Below are 20,239 nucleotides of genomic sequence, written 5' to 3' on the forward strand. Positions count from 1 at the left end.
AAATTCCTTATTTTTGCCAAATATAGAAATGTAGCATCTTCGTTGGGACGGCGCAAAAAGGAATATGTAGCATCTTGGGCGAGACGGAGGGAGTATTTTTTTGACTTAGGGAGGGGGAGCAGTGATGTTCGAACCCGAGACCTTACTGTTTACACACAGGAGATGATACCGCTTGGTGTCCCCTCGGGGATAACATGAGGTTTTATTAGTATGGGTAGAAATCCTATTTAATGTGAAGTGGGTCCTATTAAAAACTGAAGAAACAAAAAATCGTATTCTTCGTCAGAAATCATGGTATCTTGTACTAGTATATAAGGTTATAATCCAAAACAATATTTTTAGAGCGTGTTTTTGCTTCAGGAAAACATTAACCAGGTATCAAGAAAATTGTCTGTAGCACTTGCACATTTGGCGTTATAGGAAAGAATTGAAATTCCTCTTCGTTTTTGGTTGTGTAAATAACCCTCTCATTTTTTGTCTATTTCTTTTATAACTCCGCAATCCAGATAATTATCAATGAAAAACATAATTTTGTGCATAATATTCCGATTAACCATAAAATGTATATTTAAAAGTCATAACTGTAACACCCCGCCCATTTATATTAAGTTTAGAATTTAATTTAAACTTAGATTTAAGATGATTCACGCCGGATAAAAGAAAATGAATTTATTTTTAATTCCAACAAAAATGATTTAAAAAAAAACATTTGTAAATTTAGTTATTAAATTTATATGCATTACATATTTATTTAATTTAACATTTAGCATCTACACGAGTTATTTATTTAAGCGAACACTGAATGATTATTACAGTTTTCATTATATTTTATTTATTTCTTTTCCACTCACACTTTACACTACACTACACTACACGATATATTTTTTTTTCCCCACCAATTTCACCCACTCTTCCACTCACACTTATAAGCTGACCCACTCTTCCACCCACACTTATAAACTGATTTCACCTATAAAAGCCTCCATCCTTTAACGCCTATTCATCCCAAAATCAATTCTTCTCATTGAGCTTTCTACTTAATTCAGTTTCCCAATCTTGAGCTTCTTCTCAATCATATTCTACAGCAGCTGGTAAAGAAATTCCTCCTACTTTCATTCTTATTCTCCATTCCTACTTTGACGTTACTTTGACGAAGCTTCTAACTATAATCTGTATTCTTTTCTGCAGAACAATAGAATAATCTCATAATAATTTCATAAAACAAAGGATCGCCTTTTACTCAACCATCGACTGGTAAACCCAAATCTTTCATGGTTATATCAAACACATCGACTGGTAAACCCAAATCTTTCATGGTTATATCAAACACAGCATAAACACCTATTTCACAGACAGTAAATTGGCATACATATATACACAGATAATCATCCTTCATACCAGAGACTTATACGGACTCTTATTAACCGATCGATTAAACAAGAAAATAGAAGAAACAAACAGAATGATACATATGCATATACAGAACAATCTGCATAATTTCTTTATTTTATATTTTTGAATGAAAGAGTCAACTTTCCATTGATTTGAGTGTTGGTGTAGCGTGAGTTCAGTTGGGGCAACGTTTTTGACGGCCATAGGCTGTCCGGAAAGGGGGGAGAGAAGAAGGCGGCGACGCCGCCGCTGTAGACGACTGTGGTCGGCGGCGGTGGTTTCCCTGCTGCTGGCACGCTGTCTGTGAGAGGAGGAGCTACGGCACGGCGGCTCTCCCCGCTGCTGTCGGGCCGAGGATCGAGAGAGAGAGAGGGTGAGAAGGGCGACGATGGTTAGTTTCCGCTGCTGCGGCGGCCGGAAATAAGCCAAGAGAGAGAGAGACTCGAGGGAGATGGCAAGGCACGGCGGCAGCCCGTCTCATTTGCTGCCGTTGTCAGCCAGTTTGAGTGAAGGGGGGGGGGGGGGAAGTCCAAGCGGACGCCGGAGTTCCAGGAGAGAGAAGCGGCTGCCTCGCCGGAAGGAGGAGCGGCTGCCTCGCCGGTTTGATGAGTGAGGATGAGGGAGAAGGGGGTGGTGGCGTGAACCGCGAGAGAGAGAGGGGGACAGAGCCTTGGGAGAGAGAGGTTGAGATATGTGATAGTGTGTGTGTGCGGCTGAAGAGGGAGATAAGAGGATGGAGGTGTTGGGCTAGGGTGAGGGTTGGGCTTTGGGGTTGGGCTTGGTTGGGGAGTGGGCTTGGGTGTTGGGCCGGGGTTTAATTAAGTTTTGGGCTGCGAAATTTTATTATCAGTTGGGCCGGTTTTTATTTTATTAACAATTGGGCCTTTATTTTATTTATCAGTTGGGCTGATTAGTTTAATTCAGCTGGATCTTATTTTAAATATCATTTGGGTCAGTTATTATTTTAAACTTTGGGCTGTCTTGATTAATTTAATTAATTAATTGGGCTACCCTATTATAATTAATTGAACTATTAATTAGTTTGATTAATTATTTTCAAAGACTAGTTTTCATAATAATATTATATTATTATTATGTGCATATTTTAAGTAAATTACTTATTATATGCTAAGCATGATATGATTTGCATTATATTTTGCAATAGAAATATTTATGATCTAATTGGTTTTATTTATAATTCCAATTATTAAAGAAAGATGAGTAAGAATATTGTTGGTGTTCTTAACTCAAGAAAAATATTTTCAATTATTTATTCATTGAATTTTGAAAACCCGGCTAAGTGAATCATAGAATATTAAGCACTACACCATGACTTAAGATTAGCTTCACGAGACCTATTAAGAATAGAATTTCTTGTAGGCTTTGTGACCAGGGGGATTAGCGCTGCTTTCCCAAGACAGGTTTTTATGTGTATGATCTTCAGGCTTTGCCTATCCAGGTGGGCTTACTTTCCAAATGTACAAAGTATGATTGAGTTATTAAGCTCTAAATGTTTTCAATGAAATGCAAATTGTTTATTTAATGTAATGAAAACTGTTTATCCAATAAAATGTTTATGTGCACTCTGCTCTGTTTAAGGCTCGCATAAGTTAATCGATCGAGGTTCTCTTATGACCTAACACGTTGTTTGAGAATTGTGTACACCTATTAGCTGACTCGGTGGGTTGATCTCCATCGGGCACTAATCATGTATGAGGCGTTATAAGGGTGCTCGACGGGATGTGTTCCGGAGCATTGGGTCCCAAATGGGAACTTGACTGGGTTACGCCCTCAGTTCAAGTAAAGCGGGAGATATGGATCCGTCGGTGGCTAAAAGGTCCGGGATCACAGCGAGTAACAGAAAGGGAGTGTGACATGTGCGCACAAATGAAAAATGTTTTAACATGCTTAGAAGTACTTCTTTCATTTTAAAACCTTCTAAGTCATGTCTAGTATAATTGGATAAACTGCTCTTACGAAAATATGAAATGTTTATGAAAATGCATGCCCACTAAGTACATTAGTACTTAGCCCAAAAATACTTTCAAATGTTTTCAGGTTGGCTGGCTGGTGCTGACGGGACGGAGCTGAGGCTAGAGTTAAATTCCTATGTTAGACTTCCGCTGTAGCAATTACTCATATCAGTCTTTTGTTTTCTCAACTTAAGATGACTTCATGTCGAACTTAAATTTGAAATTCTAGTTTTATGCTAATGAATGTTGGTTGTCAGAAACATGAAACAAAACTTGTGATCCAAAGGGGCATAGCCCGACTTTCTATCCTATTTCGGGTTTTTACAAGGTTGTTCCTTGTTTATTTCTATGAATTAGTTGCACCTCGATTATATTTATTCCTTCAAGAATTGGGGTGTGACAGAATGGTATCAGAGCATGAGTTTTCTTTCATGTTTCTGATAACCATAAGCTTTTTGATGTTGAGTCTAGAATAGTATCTCTAGACTTCTAAGAATGTCAGTAGCCCTCAGCTCACCGTCACACTGCCGCAACCAAGGTACGATAATAGTTTCAAAAATATACATATATGTATTTCAGATGTTATGAAAGTTTTCAAGAAAATGTGCGCCTTATGTTTACGATGCTATGTGAATGCTTTTTGTCGTGTTTGGGACTACTCGAACCCATAACGACTCAATGAATGTATTTCGTGTTTGGGACAACCCGAGCCCTTAACGAATCAATGTATGTATGTATGTATGTATGGTCGAGTTAGATTCCTTGAATCTTTCCGGCATAAGCAAAGTTTTTCATGAAAGGGACATTTAATGTCCATATGACTCAAAATTTCAAAGAAAGCAAATATATGTATGTATGTATGTATGTATGAATGAATGATGAGAAAGCTTTATGTTATCATTTTAGGTTCACTGCCTATATGATTAGAATGATGAGTTCTTTTACAAATAGTTTGAGAACTACCCAAGAATGTCTTACGAATGTTAGTCGTGATAACACCGCTAGAACGACATAGAATGGACCTATATGATACCAAAGATTTATGATTGAAGTATTTAGTAGTAAGTACTTTAAGTTAAAAGTTGAATTAGAGCCTTATAAGAGATAAGAAGTTGACATGATTGGGGGCGAAGCTCCCATTTGACTGAGTGATTCGTTTTGTTGGGTCTGGCCAGCCCACATAACTAAGATCTCGGTGATTGTCAATTAAGATTTTTACTTTGAGTAGAGTTTCATCCTAATGTATAGACTCACACTATGTAGTTGTCACAATAAGATCTTATTTTATCACGATAAGCACAACAATGACTAGAATGACTAGTATCACAAACTAGAATACCAGATATACAATTTCGAGGACGAAATTTTTATAAGGAGGGAGGAATGTAACACCCCGCCCATTTATATTAAGTTTAGAATTTAATTTAAACTTAGATTTAAGATGATTCACGCCGGATAAAAGAAAATGAATTTATTTTTAATTCCAACAAAAATGATTTACAAAAAAACATTTGTAAATTTAGTTATTAAATTTATATGCATTACATATTTATTTAATTTAACATTTAGCATCTACACGAGTTATTTATTTAAGCGAACACTGAATGATTATTACAGTTTTCATTATATTTTATTTATTTCTTTTCCACTCACACTTTACACTACACTACACTACACGATATATTTTTTTTTCCCCACCAATTTCACCCACTCTTCCACTCACACTTATAAGCTGACCCACTCTTCCACCCACACTTATAAACTGATTTCACCTATAAAAGCCTCCATCCTTTAACGCCTATTCATCCCAAAATCAATTCTTCTCATTGAGCTTTCTACTTAATTCAGTTTCCCAATCTTGAGCTTCTTCTCAATCATATTCTACAGCAGCTGGTAAAGAAATTCCTCCTACTTTCATTCTTATTCTCCATTCCTACTTTGACGTTACTTTGACGAAGCTTCTAACTATAATCTGTATTCTTTTCTGCAGAACAATAGAATAATCTCATAATAATTTCATAAAACAAAGGATCGCCTTTTACTCAACCATCGACTGGTAAACCCAAATCTTTCATGGTTATATCAAACACATCGACTGGTAAACCCAAATCTTTCATGGTTATATCAAACACAGCATAAACACCTATTTCACAGACAGTAAATTGGCATACATATATACACAGATAATCATCCTTCATACCAGAGACTTATACGGACTCTTATTAACCGATCGATTAAACAAGAAAATAGAAGAAACAAACAGAATGATACATATGCATATACAGAACAATCTGCATAATTTCTTTATTTTATATTTTTGAATGAAAGAGTCAACTTTCCATTGATTTGAGTGTTGGTGTAGCGTGAGTTCAGTTGGGGCAACGTTTTTGACGGCCATAGGCTGTCCGGAAAGGGGGGAGAGAAGAAGGCGGCGACGCCGCCGCTGTAGACGACTGTGGTCGGCGGCGGTGGTTTCCCTGCTGCTGGCACGCTGTCTGTGAGAGGAGGAGCTACGGCACGGCGGCTCTCCCCGCTGCTGTCGGGCCGAGGATCGAGAGAGAGAGAGGGTGAGAAGGGCGACGATGGTTAGTTTCCGCTGCTGCGGCGGCCGGAAATAAGCCAAGAGAGAGAGAGACTCGAGGGAGATGGCAAGGCACGGCGGCAGCCCGTCTCATTTGCTGCCGTTGTCAGCCAGTTTGAGTGAAGGGGGGGGGGGAAGTCCAAGCGGACGCCGGAGTTCCAGGAGAGAGAAGCGGCTGCCTCGCCGGAAGGAGGAGCGGCTGCCTCGCCGGTTTGATGAGTGAGGATGAGGGAGAAGGGGGTGGTGGCGTGAACCGCGAGAGAGAGAGGGGGACAGAGCCTTGGGAGAGAGAGGTTGAGATATGTGATAGTGTGTGTGTGCGGCTGAAGAGGGAGATAAGAGGATGGAGGTGTTGGGCTAGGGTGAGGGTTGGGCTTTGGGGTTGGGCTTGGTTGGGGAGTGGGCTTGGGTGTTGGGCCGGGGTTTAATTAAGTTTTGGGCTGCGAAATTTTATTATCAGTTGGGCCGGTTTTTATTTTATTAACAATTGGGCCTTTATTTTATTTATCAGTTGGGCTGATTAGTTTAATTCAGCTGGATCTTATTTTAAATATCATTTGGGTCAGTTATTATTTTAAACTTTGGGCTGTCTTGATTAATTTAATTAATTAATTGGGCTACCCTATTATAATTAATTGAACTATTAATTAGTTTGATTAATTATTTTCAAAGACTAGTTTTCATAATAATATTATATTATTATTATGTGCATATTTTAAGTAAATTACTTATTATATGCTAAGCATGATATGATTTGCATTATATTTTGCAATAGAAATATTTATGATCTAATTGGTTTTATTTATAATTCCAATTATTAAAGAAAGATGAGTAAGAATATTGTTGGTGTTCTTAACTCAAGAAAAATATTTTCAATTATTTATTCATTGAATTTTGAAAACCCGGCTAAGTGAATCATAGAATATTAAGCACTACACCATGACTTAAGATTAGCTTCACGAGACCTATTAAGAATAGAATTTCTTGTAGGCTTTGTGACCAGGGGGATTAGCGCTGCTTTCCCAAGACAGGTTTTTATGTGTATGATCTTCAGGCTTTGCCTATCCAGGTGGGCTTACTTTCCAAATGTACAAAGTATGATTGAGTTATTAAGCTCTAAATGTTTTCAATGAAATGCAAATTGTTTATTTAATGTAATGAAAACTGTTTATCCAATAAAATGTTTATGTGCACTCTGCTCTGTTTAAGGCTCGCATAAGTTAATCGATCGAGGTTCTCTTATGACCTAACACGTTGTTTGAGAATTGTGTACACCTATTAGCTGACTCGGTGGGTTGATCTCCATCGGGCACTAATCATGTATGAGGCGTTATAAGGGTGCTCGACGGGATGTGTTCCGGAGCATTGGGTCCCAAATGGGAACTTGACTGGGTTACGCCCTCAGTTCAAGTAAAGCGGGAGATATGGATCCGTCGGTGGCTAAAAGGTCCGGGATCACAGCGAGTAACAGAAAGGGAGTGTGACATGTGCGCACAAATGAAAAATGTTTTAACATGCTTAGAAGTACTTCTTTCATTTTAAAACCTTCTAAGTCATGTCTAGTATAATTGGATAAACTGCTCTTACGAAAATATGAAATGTTTATGAAAATGCATGCCCACTAAGTACATTAGTACTTAGCCCAAAAATACTTTCAAATGTTTTCAGGTTGGCTGGCTGGTGCTGACGGGACGGAGCTGAGGCTAGAGTTAAATTCCTATGTTAGACTTCCGCTGTAGCAATTACTCATATCAGTCTTTTGTTTTCTCAACTTAAGATGACTTCATGTCGAACTTAAATTTGAAATTCTAGTTTTATGCTAATGAATGTTGGTTGTCAGAAACATGAAACAAAACTTGTGATCCAAAGGGGCATAGCCCGACTTTCTATCCTATTTCGGGTTTTTACAAGGTTGTTCCTTGTTTATTTCTATGAATTAGTTGCACCTCGATTATATTTATTCCTTCAAGAATTGGGGTGTGACAATAACAAATTGGAATCTTATTCTTTTCAAGCAGTGTTTGGATCGCCGATTCGCGCCTCAATTTGCACCGTTAAAGCAGGCACCGTTAAAGCAGGCAATGTTTTGGCGCGTACTGCCCCCTTTCAATTGAAGCTCGCCACGCGGCCCCTCGCGCTTGCATTTACGCGGCTAAAACTCTTTTGTTAGCGGGCCTCAAGAGAAGTTGGGATGGGCCTTCACGACGGCCCATTATAACATCCATAAATAAAACTACTCATCAAGCCCGTTAACTAATTATGTTCAAACAAAAAGCAAATTTAGCATCTAAAGTTCTAAACCTTATTCTATTTTAATGTAAAATTCACATATATATATATATACGCGCAAAATTGTAAATTTCACGAACGCTGAAATTAGTAATTTCAAAACAACTAGAATTTCTCTCGTGCACGGCTACCATATTTTTAAATTTTGTAATTTTGAATAATTTAATAATGTGGAAATTTAAAATATACAAAATATGAATTCTTTTTATGTGAAACACGAATCATCAATCAAATTGATAATATATTTACTTAATTTAACAAATATAATAAAAAATAATACAAATACTTCTATAAAAATCAAACACAAAAAAATCGTGCAAATTTGGGCTCAAGTGTTGCATGTATCTAAAGTAGTGTACATTCCATTTTTCATAAGAAAGAGAAAACATTAATCAAAGCTGAATCAAGAAGAAGGTATACTTACAGAGTGACAGGTTCTCATCTTACTAGCATTGTACCGAATATCTCTGCCGACCCTAGTCCAGATTTTCCACATGCACGGATTGTTCACTTGAATAAATGTGCAAGGTCGGGATCATTCAGGTCCAGGTCCAACCAGCCGTTCATACGCATGTATTCAATATAGTGGTCTGGGGGCTTTATGGCACGTGGATTTCGTGGAGTGAAACCATAAATCCTATCAAGATCCCGAGCAAGCCAACGAGTATATGCACGGTCAAGAGGAGGAACAATTTTCAGGAACAACTCTTCCTTCTTCTCAGGCTTTGCAGGTTTATTTCCCATTGGTGAACCTTAACAACTTAAAGAACTAGCATTAGAAAATATTAAAAAAAAAAAAAAAAATCATGGCTGATTAGAGTTGTCTTATACAGTTTCTCGGTGGGAGTAAAAATATAGGCTAGCTCTAGCAGCAGACACTCTGGCTGAAGAATCAATGAGATAAACAGTACTTGGATTTTGGATTCATTGACACCAGAATTTCATATCCTCATTAAATATGGCAGCAAGCAGATAATTCAAAAACATGATTTGAAAAGAGTGAAAATTTAAAATGCCCACTTCCTTATCTTTTTTTGTAAAAATGCCCTCTCTTATTATACAAAGCATTTTATGCCCTATTCTTTAAATACCCCTTGATTTGATGGGCTTGCTTGATTTTTTGTGAAAGTCTTACACATTTGACCGATTTGACAGCCATCGGTCATAAAAGTCAACGATTTGACAGCTATCAGTCAAGAGTATATATGACCGGGGGTGGCTAGATCATGTGTCCGGCCGGCCGAACACATGATTTTACCGGCCGGACACATGTTTTTATCGGTCGGACACATGATTCGACCGATAAAATCATGTGTCCGGCTGGTAAAATGCAAACATTCTTTTCCACCGAGGCTAGATATGTTCATGGTAAAATATCATACTACTAGTAGAAATGCTAACCGGTTATATAATTTGGTCGACTTTTAAAAGATTCATAAATGATTCTTGTTGTCAGTTAAGAACTTGACCACCTTTGTCTTATCACAGTAACCTTCTGTATTATGTAAATCAATTATCAGAAGCAAGCCTTAGACAGCCCAGAACCACAGAGAGAGAGAAGACAACTATGTCGAGAGGGCAATAATTCTAACCTATTCCAAATCAGTTGAACCTGGTAAGTGGCCACAAATCGATTGTGTTACTAATAGGTTTCCAATCTCCATGAATTTCAACTTAACAAGATCTGCATTCTTTGTATTTCAACAAAGACAAGTAAATCTGCATTCTAGAGAGTACTTGACCAGATGATAAATAAACTATCTAGACTGCTCAACCTAATTTCATTATCTACAGCTCTAAAGGATCTATGGCGATAATGCTTCGGCATTCTTGTGTAGTTAGCTAGCACTCAAGTCTTTAGCTTTTAGTTTCTAGTTAAGCATGCAACATATTGACTTTCAATTCGGTATTCATATTGAATCAACAAATTTGTAATGGAGTGAAATTGGATGCTTACGTAATTTGCTGCTTCAGAATCTAACACAACCAATTCAAGAAACGCCAAATGGTAGGGTAAAACATAAACACTCTGCGAATTTAGAGAAAAATCCTAGTAAATTCAAACCCTAACTCATCAATCAAACCACACATGAAATCAAGTAAGGCGCACCGGCAAAGCTACAAGAACAATTAGGGTCAGATTCTAACAAAATAAAGCAATTTCATTCTTCAATCCAAGCAATTCCAAAGATTCACAATTTGAAATGAAAAAAATAAATTGGTTAAGAAATCACCTCGCTTGAATTACAGGGCGATGGAAAATGACGAGAAGAGTGAAAGAGTGTCGGAATTTTAGATAGGAAGCGGCAATAAATCACCTAATCCGCAACTTCTTCTTTTCTTTTTCTTTTTTTTTGGGATAGGAATAGGACGCAATTCTTTTTTGGTTTTTTAGTAATTCGAAGGATTTTTTAGTCTCGTTATTAATGTGAAAAGAGTTTGTAGGAATAGAAGTGGAAATGATATTGTAAACGAATTAAAATAATAAAAGTGAAAACAAACGATGTCATGAACAAAGGGAATAAATTTTTATGTAATAACGAAAATATACTATATTTTAATTAATTAATGGATATTTTATTCTATATGTTGTAATAACAAATTTATTTATTTATTTTTCTTTTATATACTTCTTTGCCCTTTTCGTTTAATTAGTATTTTCTTTTTGAGGGGTTTAGTTAGTATTTTACTCAGTGTTGTGCACGAAATGAAAATATAGCAATGTTATATGGAGTAAAATAAAATTGTATGAAATAAATAATTGGCCGAGATTTTTATGTAGCACTTTCTATAAAATAAATAAGTTAAGTATCACACCCCATAAAAATATAAGTTTAGTAACACATTCTTGTAAATGTACAAATATATCCCTAATGGTCCCCACATATATCACTTCTCTCTCTCAATATCTAATAAAAAAAATATTAAAAATGTCCATATCCCCACAAAATCTCGGCCACAACACTTCAAATGAAAAAGTGGGTCAAATTTCGAATCTTCTATCAAAATCAGTTTTGTCCTATATTGTCTCTCTCTCTCTCTCTTCTTACACGAACCCTAGTGAAAATTTCCAAGTGAAACTACCGTCTATGCACACCATTTTGCTCAAGAAAATTTCCAAGTGAAACTACCGTGTGTGCACATCATTTCCCTCTCTTGTACAAGCTCAAATTTCACCCAATTTGAGAGCAAAATTTCACCCAATTTCACGCCTCTCACTCTTTTCTACAAACTACCGTGTGTGGTTTGAAACCCCAAAGCCGTGTACTCCATAATAGAGCAAAAACTTTCGTTAATTATTCTTTCTTCTCAATTACCAATGAGTGATACTGAATCCGAGGCATGTTTGGTTACGTCCGTGCATGCAAGGTTATACCGGACGAATCAATCACTACATCAGGGACAAAACATTGAAGGAAGTGGAGACCTGTCTGACGCATTACCGATGTTTAGAAGAATTTAAGAGAGGTCCGTTTGGGCATTTACTTAAGTTGAAGAGGCAGGATAGTGCAAATGCCGTACTGCACCATCTTCTTGCACGGGAGTTGTATGACCAAGAATTCGGTCCGTGGGAGAAGTGGTTCCACGTTGGTGGACACGACATTCGATTCGACGCATTGGAGTATTGTCTGGTGACGGGGTTGTGCTTCGGGCCATCCCCGCAACGTTTTGATCCTAATGTGGATCTCCGTGTTGGGAAGCAGAGTCTATGGCACCGAGTTTTTAAAGGCAAGAAGGTGGAAGTGAAGGATCTGCGCAAGCGGTTCGTTAACCGCAATATGGGCGATAGTGCCGAGGATTATTTGAGGGTGGCCAATATTCTCGTGGCGTATGATCTCATTTTCTGTCGAGATTATAAACACGTGCACGAATGGGTGTGGGCACTGATCGAGGAGAATCAATCATGGATCGACTTCCCGTGGGGCTCTTACTCATTCTGGCTTTTGTGCCATGGGATGAGTGTGTTGAAGAAGCATCCCTCGGAGATTACCGGGAATAGGAGGACGTACCACTTCTATGGGCCCATATGGGCATTACAGATTTGGTCGTATGAGGCCATTCCGAGGTTGGGCCGCGTGTGTGGGGCTCGTGACACGGGCTTCCAGATGCCACGATTGATCAACTGGACGACTTGGAAGTCGGCTTCTGACTTCGCCCACTTTTTCGATGCTGATGAGGTAATTATTGTTATTTTTTTTTACAGTTTCAATCCTTTTATTATGTTATGATTAACGAATAATGAAAAATGATCGATTCATCTTTGTGCAGGACGAGTGTCACCGGACACTCGAACCGATCGAGGAGGAGAATGATTCATGGTATTTGCAGACCCTGAGGCTTCCCGACCCTTTTTCTGTACGATACCATCCTGGAGGGAGATATGCCGGCTTGACAGAGTCACTTGTACCGGAACCACCTCCTCCTGTTAGGCCTCCCCCTGTGCCGAGGAGTAGCTTACGAGCAGATAAGGCTCGTGAGAAGCAGTCTGTCCATGTCGAGCGACATATACAGACGTATGTTGATCCGGCTGGCAGCCCGTCGAAGCGGCGCAGGTCAGATGAGTTTAATGATAGGGAGCCTCAGGCAGATCGAGATGAGGATTATTGGAGGCGACGTGATGATGACCTGATTGCCCGTTTCACACAGGAGCAGATCCGGACCGTGATCCCTGAGATGCGGCGCGAGATGCGGCGCGAGCTTGTAGATGACGACTCTGAGCATGGACTGGTCGCCAAAATTACGAAGAAGGTCATAGCCGCTGTGAAGGACATCTTTGGGAGACGCTCTTCTTCGAGGAGGCATAGATCATCATCCAGCAATGCCAGTCGTCATAGACACGGGAGTGAAGAGTTCGACCAGCCGAGACCCAGTCACAGACGGTCTACATCTCACATTCCTAGTCCTGGGCGATCATTTCATGAAGATCCGCCTCATGTGAGCCTTAGGCACTCAGTTGGAGAGCCGGATCGGCGTGGAGAGGATCCGCCTTGTGGCAGTCAGAGACGATCACGGCATGGAGAGGATCCGCCTCGTGGCAGTCAGAGACGATCACAGCATGGAGATGATCCACCCCATGCGAGTCAGCGGCGATCTGCCTCACGTCACAGTGAGAGGCAGACATCTTTGAGGCGATCCGCCTCACGTCACAGTGATCGCCCAGCGACATCGGCTGGGTATCATAGTCCAGACACCCCTGCGCCTAAGCCGGGGGATGTAGATCATGATGTGAATTTTACCTGGACTTCATCAGAGGAGGATGCGGATGCTAGAGAGAGGCCTCACCGCTTGCTTAGGCCGTCTGCTACAGTGCAGAGCCCGTATGTCATTGACCCGGTCTTGCCGTATGGTAAGGGGGTGATGAAGGCGAAGAAGCGGGGCTTCAGGGAGTTTATGGCAGCGCCGCCGAGTACTTATGTTACAGTGCTCGAGACGGGCTTTGTGATGACCCAAGAGCTATTCCACCGGATTATGGATCCTCGCCAGGAGTTCGACGGGGATGTATAATAATTTGATATTATTGTATTTCTTAATATTTGCGTTGTCGATAATTAATCATGATTTTTTTTAAGCAGATCATAGACCTCTGGAATACGAAGGCTGTTCGACGGATCAGAATCAACCAGGAGTGGATAGCTCGGGGGCAAACGAAGCTCATTGCAGGAGTGACACGGGCTAGAACACCGATAGCTTTTCTGGAATTTTATGTAAGTTTTTGCATAGAATAATTTGTGTTTATGTATATAAAACTACCTATAAATTAATCATGATTTTTCATATTGTGATTGTAGGAGACCCTGGTCATAGAGTTCACTTCGTTGCATCTGGATTCGCCAAATTGGAACGACATACGGGGGCGAAATGCATACGAGGAGTGGGTGGTGCCCGAAAAGCTGATCTCCATGTTTCATGGTTCTGATTCAGACTATGCATGGCCTTGGATGGAAGCGAGTGAGGTAAGAGTCATTGTGTTGCAGATTTTCTAACTGAATGAGCTACGTTTCTAAACATTTGTCATATTGTGTTGCAGATTTTTGCTATTTGCAATGTCGATAAGAGTCATTGGTGTACTGTGGTTATATCTATCTCTAGATGGGAGGTGAGAGTGTATGACTCACTGTCACATGTGGAAGGTACACGACAACGTCGACTAAATGCAATGAAGCCAATCACTCGCCTGATGCCTAGATTGTTGCACACGGTGGGTTATTATGCAGAGAATCCCAGTAGGTTTGTGCAGGCTCCAGATATGGAGATGCAGTTCGTCTTGGAGCCACACAGTAAGCAATTCGTCCAACAAGATAGTATAAGTTGTGGTGTGTTTGCATGTGCTTATCTGGATCGTTTGCTTGGTGGCACACCAAGACGAGAGCAGCTGCAGACTATGGCACAGATAGCCAAGTATCGAGAGATTATAGCTGTTAGGATATGGGAGTTGTGTGTGGATCCTCCCCCTATTATGTGGCGTTCGTGATTTTTTGTATCGACAGACAATTTTTTGTGATTTTGATGACTGTTAGTTGAAGCAATGTGCTTATGTTTGGTGGTTTGCTGTTTTCGTGTTTGGCATGGTTGTTGGTTTGTTGAAATATACTTGATTTTATCCCTTGTTGGTGTTTTTGGGGTGCACAAGGGCTGAATGGGCTTTGAACGCGGTTAGGCCCTAACCGTGTACCGTTTCTCCAAACCGTGCACGCAACCGTGCACGGAAGAACTCAAAATCGTGCACCGTGCACCGTGCACGGCTGCGAGTTCATCGGTACACGGTTGCATTGTGACAGCCCGGCTCCCGGGAGAATAGGAAACATGCTACTTAATGGGATTTCTAGACTTTGATTGAATATAATAGGTGATATGTTCTTAGATTTAGGTAACACATTCATAATAAAGGAATGTCGCAATCGAAGGATAGTAAATACGGCAATTAAAATAGAAATTTTCCCAACCAGGATCAAAAGTTCGGAGGTCTGAGACAATAAGATAACATTTAGTACTAAGCGAATATTAAGATAGCTAATCTCAAATAATATCCACCTTAGGGAATACTATGGCAGCGGAAATTTATTCTTGACATTCATTTGGAAATACAGCAACAGCCTCACTCAGCTTCGTACGACACCATCTGCTGCTTAACTAGGGTTGAGCATGAACCGAACCGGACCGAAAAAACCAACCGAATCGACCATTTTTGGTTCGGTTCGGTTTTAATATTTTTGGGTCGGTTTTCGATTCGGTTTTCAAAGAGAAAAATCGATGGGATATCGGTTCGATTTCAGTTTTCTGTTTATGGTTCGGTTATAAACCGAACCGAACCGATGCATTAATATATTTTAATAAAATATATTATATTTTATATCTTTTAGCCTAAATTTTGAAACCCTAGTTCCCCTCTACACCACCCGCCGCTCACTCATTCTGTTTCATTCCTACTCCCATTTCCAAATTCAATATTTTCGAACCCTCCGCTCCCTCTCAGTTCTGCCACCACTCGCTTGATGTCGCGCCGCCGCGCCAGTGACTCTCTGAACGCCCCCACCCCGGTGTTTCCTCCGCTGTTCCGCCACCTCTGACGATGAAGCACGAGCTGAGCGGTGGCGCCCAACTTTTTCTCCACAGTTCCGTTGCTTCTCCTGCAGCACGAGCCACGTGCAGACCCCGCCGCCCGCGTCTCCTCCAGCACGAGCCACGAGCAGATGGCTTCTCCTCCACCGACCGCCGGTGAAGCAGACCGCCTCCCCCGGCTTCTCCTACGCCACCATTCTTCCCTCCTCCGAACGGTTCGGTTCGGTTTTGAACCGAAACCGATCGATTTTTAGCGGTTCGATTTTGGTCGATTTTCGTACTTCAGTCGGTTTGGTTCGGTTCTCATTCTTCCAGGGTCGGTTCGGTTTCAGTTTTTTCAAAATGCATCGGTTCGGTTCGATTTTGAACCGATGCTCACCCCTATGCTCAACCTGCAAAAGGTTTTGAAAACAATTGCAGGGCTGAGTACTAGTATACTCAGTGGGTTTAGCCATTTGAAAACATTTGAAAAATCCGTTTGAAAGAATAATCCATGCTATGAACAGTATAACATAGAAATATTTGAAAGCATTCTATGCATACATAAAATAAATTGTGGATCCATTTTCAGTCTTCTCTCTACTGGTGCTTCACCTATTATGTGAACTTGTGGGAGCAGCCCACAGAGGTCCACTACCATGCATGTTTTAGAAATGGGAGCAGCCCAAGTCTGACAGTCTGAGGCAAGTGGGAGCAGCCCACAATACCCCCTTGTGTGTACACAATCCTAACCAGGGCGATCCAATCGCTACGCTGGCTAGGTCCCGATCGTTAGAGAACATAGGAGCACTTTAAACAATAGTAGAGATAAAACATTTTAACATGGACATTCATTTGCATTTGCATAAAACAAGTAGAGCTTAATAACTCAAAACATACTTTGGAAAATAAAAACCCACCTCGATAGGACAAGCCTGTAGATAAAATATGCACAAATTCTCTTGCGTTGTAAAGCCAATGCTAAAGCCTTCTATCAAGTGGACCTACAAGATAATCTAATCTTAATAGGCCTCAAAATATCGTCTCTGTTAACATTTCCATAAAATTCTGAAATCCTAGTTCGGCAATTAGTCGACCTCTCATTAAACATAACTAAATCCCAATTTCAAAATACTTATTGCAAAAGTATAGCTTAAAACTTTTGAACTCTTTTGCAAACTCATGCTATAATCACAAATCTAAAATCTCATACTTAGTGCATAATAATATTTATTATGCAACTTTGAATAAATAACCAAGCCAGGGCTCAAATTAATCAAAATAAAATAAAAACTTAAGTCCAAATCTCTTAGTATGAGCCCAAATTCAATCAAATAATTCTCATGCATCTGGCCCAATTTAAAAAAAACTGAAGCCCAAAAATAAGGGCCCAATTCAACCCATCTCTTTCGGTCTCTCTCTCTATATCCCAGCTCTCACTTTCCATTCCTTCTTTCTCCTCTGAAATCTGCAGCCGCCGCCGCCTCTTTCTCCGGCGAGCAGACGCTGCGACGCCGACGCTATGGCTGTCGCCTCCTTCTCCATCTCGGCGTCTCTCTCTCCCCCCTAACACGCACACACAGAAATCAGCACACCTAATCCTCCCCGCTCTCTCTCACAGCCGCCTCCTCCTTTAATCCGGCGGCTACTGCCGCCGTCGACCACCTCCATCTCCTTCCGGCACCGCGTCTCACTCTCCCCTCTCTCTGTTCCCCCCATTTTGCCACTCTCTCTCTCTCTCCCTCTTTCTTTCTCTCAAAAGGAAATCCCCAAATTCCAAAATCCCTAAATCTGCCCCCTCCCATCTCCTTCTGGACGGTCAACGGCAAAGGGCCGCCACCGCCGCCGACTCCCTCTCGCTGGGTCAACCGGCAACGGGCTGCCGTTGTCGTTTCCCTTTTTCTCGATCGGCGAACAGCAGCATCTAACAAGTCGCTGCCGCCATCTCCGATTCCCCCTCCCCTGACTCGTCTCCATTCCCACAACAACACACTCATGAAAAACAGATAAGTTCGATTAATCCGTAGTCATTACGTGCACTTGTTTCAATTCTATTTACTCTATATGACAATCATATATACAAGATTCGATTGTTATTCGCATATGTAAATTATCTCTTATGGGTAAACTGGAGAATGTTTGAGAATGGAAGTGAACTGGAGGCAAACCTTTATGAGAATTCTGCTATGATGTAAATCTGCAGGGGAAAAAAAATGTATTGTAATCAAGAGCTTTTATTGATAACAAGAGGTAAGATTATAAAATCTTGATATAAGTGAAAGGTTGGACCTTTAAAGATGATTACAACTCTCTTTGCTATTTTGCAGGAGGTAGCAGATTTGAGCTGTGATGAATTGGTTCGATATTTTGCAGGAGATAGCAGATATGAGTTGTGTGTTGGGTGAAGAGTTAAGCTGCTTTGTGTGTGATCGAATGGGCGAGAATGGCTGAAATTTATAGAGGAAACTGACAGGACCTTATAAATATATGTATTGAATATGTCAAATTATTGGGCTGGTTGTTTGGATAAAGAAGTGGGCTGTCTAGAACATTTCAACCCAATTAAAGCCCAAACACTAAAAATAAAGAAGCACAAAGTCATAAAAGAACTCAACAATTAAAAGTTTGGGCCCTATTTTGAGAATTAAAAAAAAAAAAAAAAACATGTAAGACTCAAACATGATGTATTAAGAGACACTTGCTTAAAAAGAAAATTCGCATAGGAAATGAATTCCATAATCCCACATTGATTTGAATTTATAAGCAAATCAAGAAATATTCGATTTTGCTCGAAACTTTAATAATTTGTATTTTCTTGTAAAATCTTGATAAAATCTTTTGTTAGAATAAAAATACTTTTCTAAAAATTTCTTCGGGCAAAAAAAAAAAAACGACTTAAAATAATATTCTAAATTCAAATATTCTCATGTAATCCTATTAAGAAAAATCGGGGTATTACATGCGTACACGGTTGGTCCCAATCTGTACACGGTTAGGGTCTAACCGTGTACAGAGGGCAGGCCACCGATTTTCAGCCCAAAAAGCACCTGTTTTTCGATTTTTAAAGCCAAATCAACATGTAGCAACAACAAATTCAATGTCCAAACAACAATCAAACAACCAAATTCATTTTCAAGATCAAGATCAACATATTTATTAAAGATTCAAAATCACTCACGACCCAACATTTTGAGGACATGCATTCCTAGTGTGTGTTCCACTCCTACAAATGCCGCATTTCTTCTTTTGCCGCCTTCGTGCATCGGGTGGTTGCTCGACACCCTCCACCGGCACGTTCAAGTCCAATGCAAGTACTTGCACTGTGCATCTCCGGGCATTGTGACCTCCACCCTTGCAACGTGAGCATACTTGAGGTCGAGAATTAGGAGGACCCGAATTAGGAGGACCCTCAACTGCTGAACGAGCCCTACTCAACTTCCGTCGTCCCGCATGGACCGTGATATCCGGGGGTTTCACAACATAGGCTGATATCTCATCGGGCACATTCCAATACGTAGGATGTGGAACGGGAACAATACGCTCCATATATGTGGCCAACAGCACGGATTGTTTGAAATATCTTCCAACAAAATCCGTGACTTGCAATCCTGCACGCCTAATAAAATGCAAAGATAAAAATATAAATTTACAAAACTTTAATACAATATGCAAAATTTGTAATAAATGAGGTACCTAATAGCGGCACAAGTATGACGGCACGGAATGTCATCCAGGTCGAACTGAGCACAACTACAAGTCCGATTCTCGAGATCGACAATGTAGAATGCATGATCATCTTCAACACTAAACATGTGCGTCGTCGTCCCTCGAACAGCCAATTGCCGACCCACTTCGACAGCCACATGCAACTTTCCCTCTACTACCTCAGTCAACTCATGTGACCTCGATGCAGCCGAGAGACGTCGCCTATCGAACCATTTCTCCATAATGGCTCGATAGGTCTCGATCAATGAAGAAACCAGGAGGCGTCGTGCCCACAACAGTCTACTGTTCATCGTCTCGGCAGCATTCGACGTCATGAAGCTCGTGCGTCGTACAGGGCACTTGGACCTGGCCCATCTCTCCACACCAATAGCGTCGAGGCGTGTGTGCGCGTTGGCTTTCAGTACTTGAAGCGCAGAAAAATTCCTTTGAAAATCGTCTGATCGATAGGAATATGCCGCTGCTTTGAAGACTGCAGCTACATGCTGCCCATAATGCGCGAGATTCTTCTGCAGATGGTAATAGCACAACCCGTGAGGGACGTTCGAGTAGACACACTCCACAGCATTTCTGATGCTCTTGTGCTAATCAGACACAATCAAGAGATCATTCGGCTGACCAAAGCAAGTCCGCAGTCGGTGGAAGAACCAAGTTCAAGACTCGTCGTTCTCGATAGGACCAAGCCCAACTGCGAGAGGAAATATTGCTTCGTTTCCATCCTTTGTAACAGCGACGAACAAAA

General features: G+C 40.5%; 1 protein-coding gene and 2 long non-coding RNA genes across 15 annotated transcripts; 2 read left to right on the forward strand and 1 right to left on the reverse strand.

Annotated features, from left to right (window-relative positions):
* Positions 1–93: 93 nt before the first annotated feature.
* Positions 94–18,268, reverse strand: LOC131021988 (uncharacterized). Of its 13 annotated transcripts, XR_009101126.1 has the most exons (6): positions 18,064–18,264; positions 17,943–17,971; positions 16,695–16,778; positions 8,660–8,987; positions 7,937–8,143; positions 94–581 (listed from the first exon to the last, which is right to left on the reverse strand). XR_009101126.1 is itself a non-coding variant. In XM_057951333.1 (5 exons), exon 5 carries the CDS (start codon positions 8,977–8,979, stop codon positions 8,743–8,745), a length of 237 nt encoding a protein of 78 aa, XP_057807316.1. In that variant the 5' UTR covers positions 8,980–8,987; positions 10,193–10,264; positions 16,695–16,778; positions 17,943–17,971; positions 18,064–18,261; the 3' UTR covers positions 8,460–8,742. The 13 variants fall into 13 exon arrangements, 6 of the variants coding, with proteins under 6 accessions (XP_057807316.1, XP_057807343.1, XP_057807326.1 ...); XR_009101124.1 differs by having other exon boundaries at positions 7,937–8,987; positions 18,064–18,267; XR_009101122.1 differs by lacking the exon at positions 94–581 and having other exon boundaries at positions 7,941–8,143; positions 18,064–18,259.
* Positions 704–4,030, forward strand: LOC131022034 (uncharacterized). Its single transcript, XR_009101133.1, has 3 exons — positions 704–1,091; positions 1,189–1,254; positions 2,773–4,030. It is a non-coding gene; the product is annotated as an uncharacterized LOC131022034 (long non-coding RNA).
* On the forward strand, positions 4,476–7,888 carry LOC131022040 (uncharacterized). Its single transcript, XR_009101134.1, has 3 exons — positions 4,476–5,258; positions 5,356–5,421; positions 6,937–7,888. It is a non-coding gene; the product is annotated as an uncharacterized LOC131022040 (long non-coding RNA).
* Positions 18,269–20,239: the final 1,971 nt, after the last annotated feature.

This window comes from Salvia miltiorrhiza, chromosome 1, assembly GCF_028751815.1.
Source record: "Salvia miltiorrhiza cultivar Shanhuang (shh) chromosome 1, IMPLAD_Smil_shh, whole genome shotgun sequence".
Classification (NCBI taxonomy): domain Eukaryota; kingdom Viridiplantae; phylum Streptophyta; class Magnoliopsida; order Lamiales; family Lamiaceae; genus Salvia; species Salvia miltiorrhiza.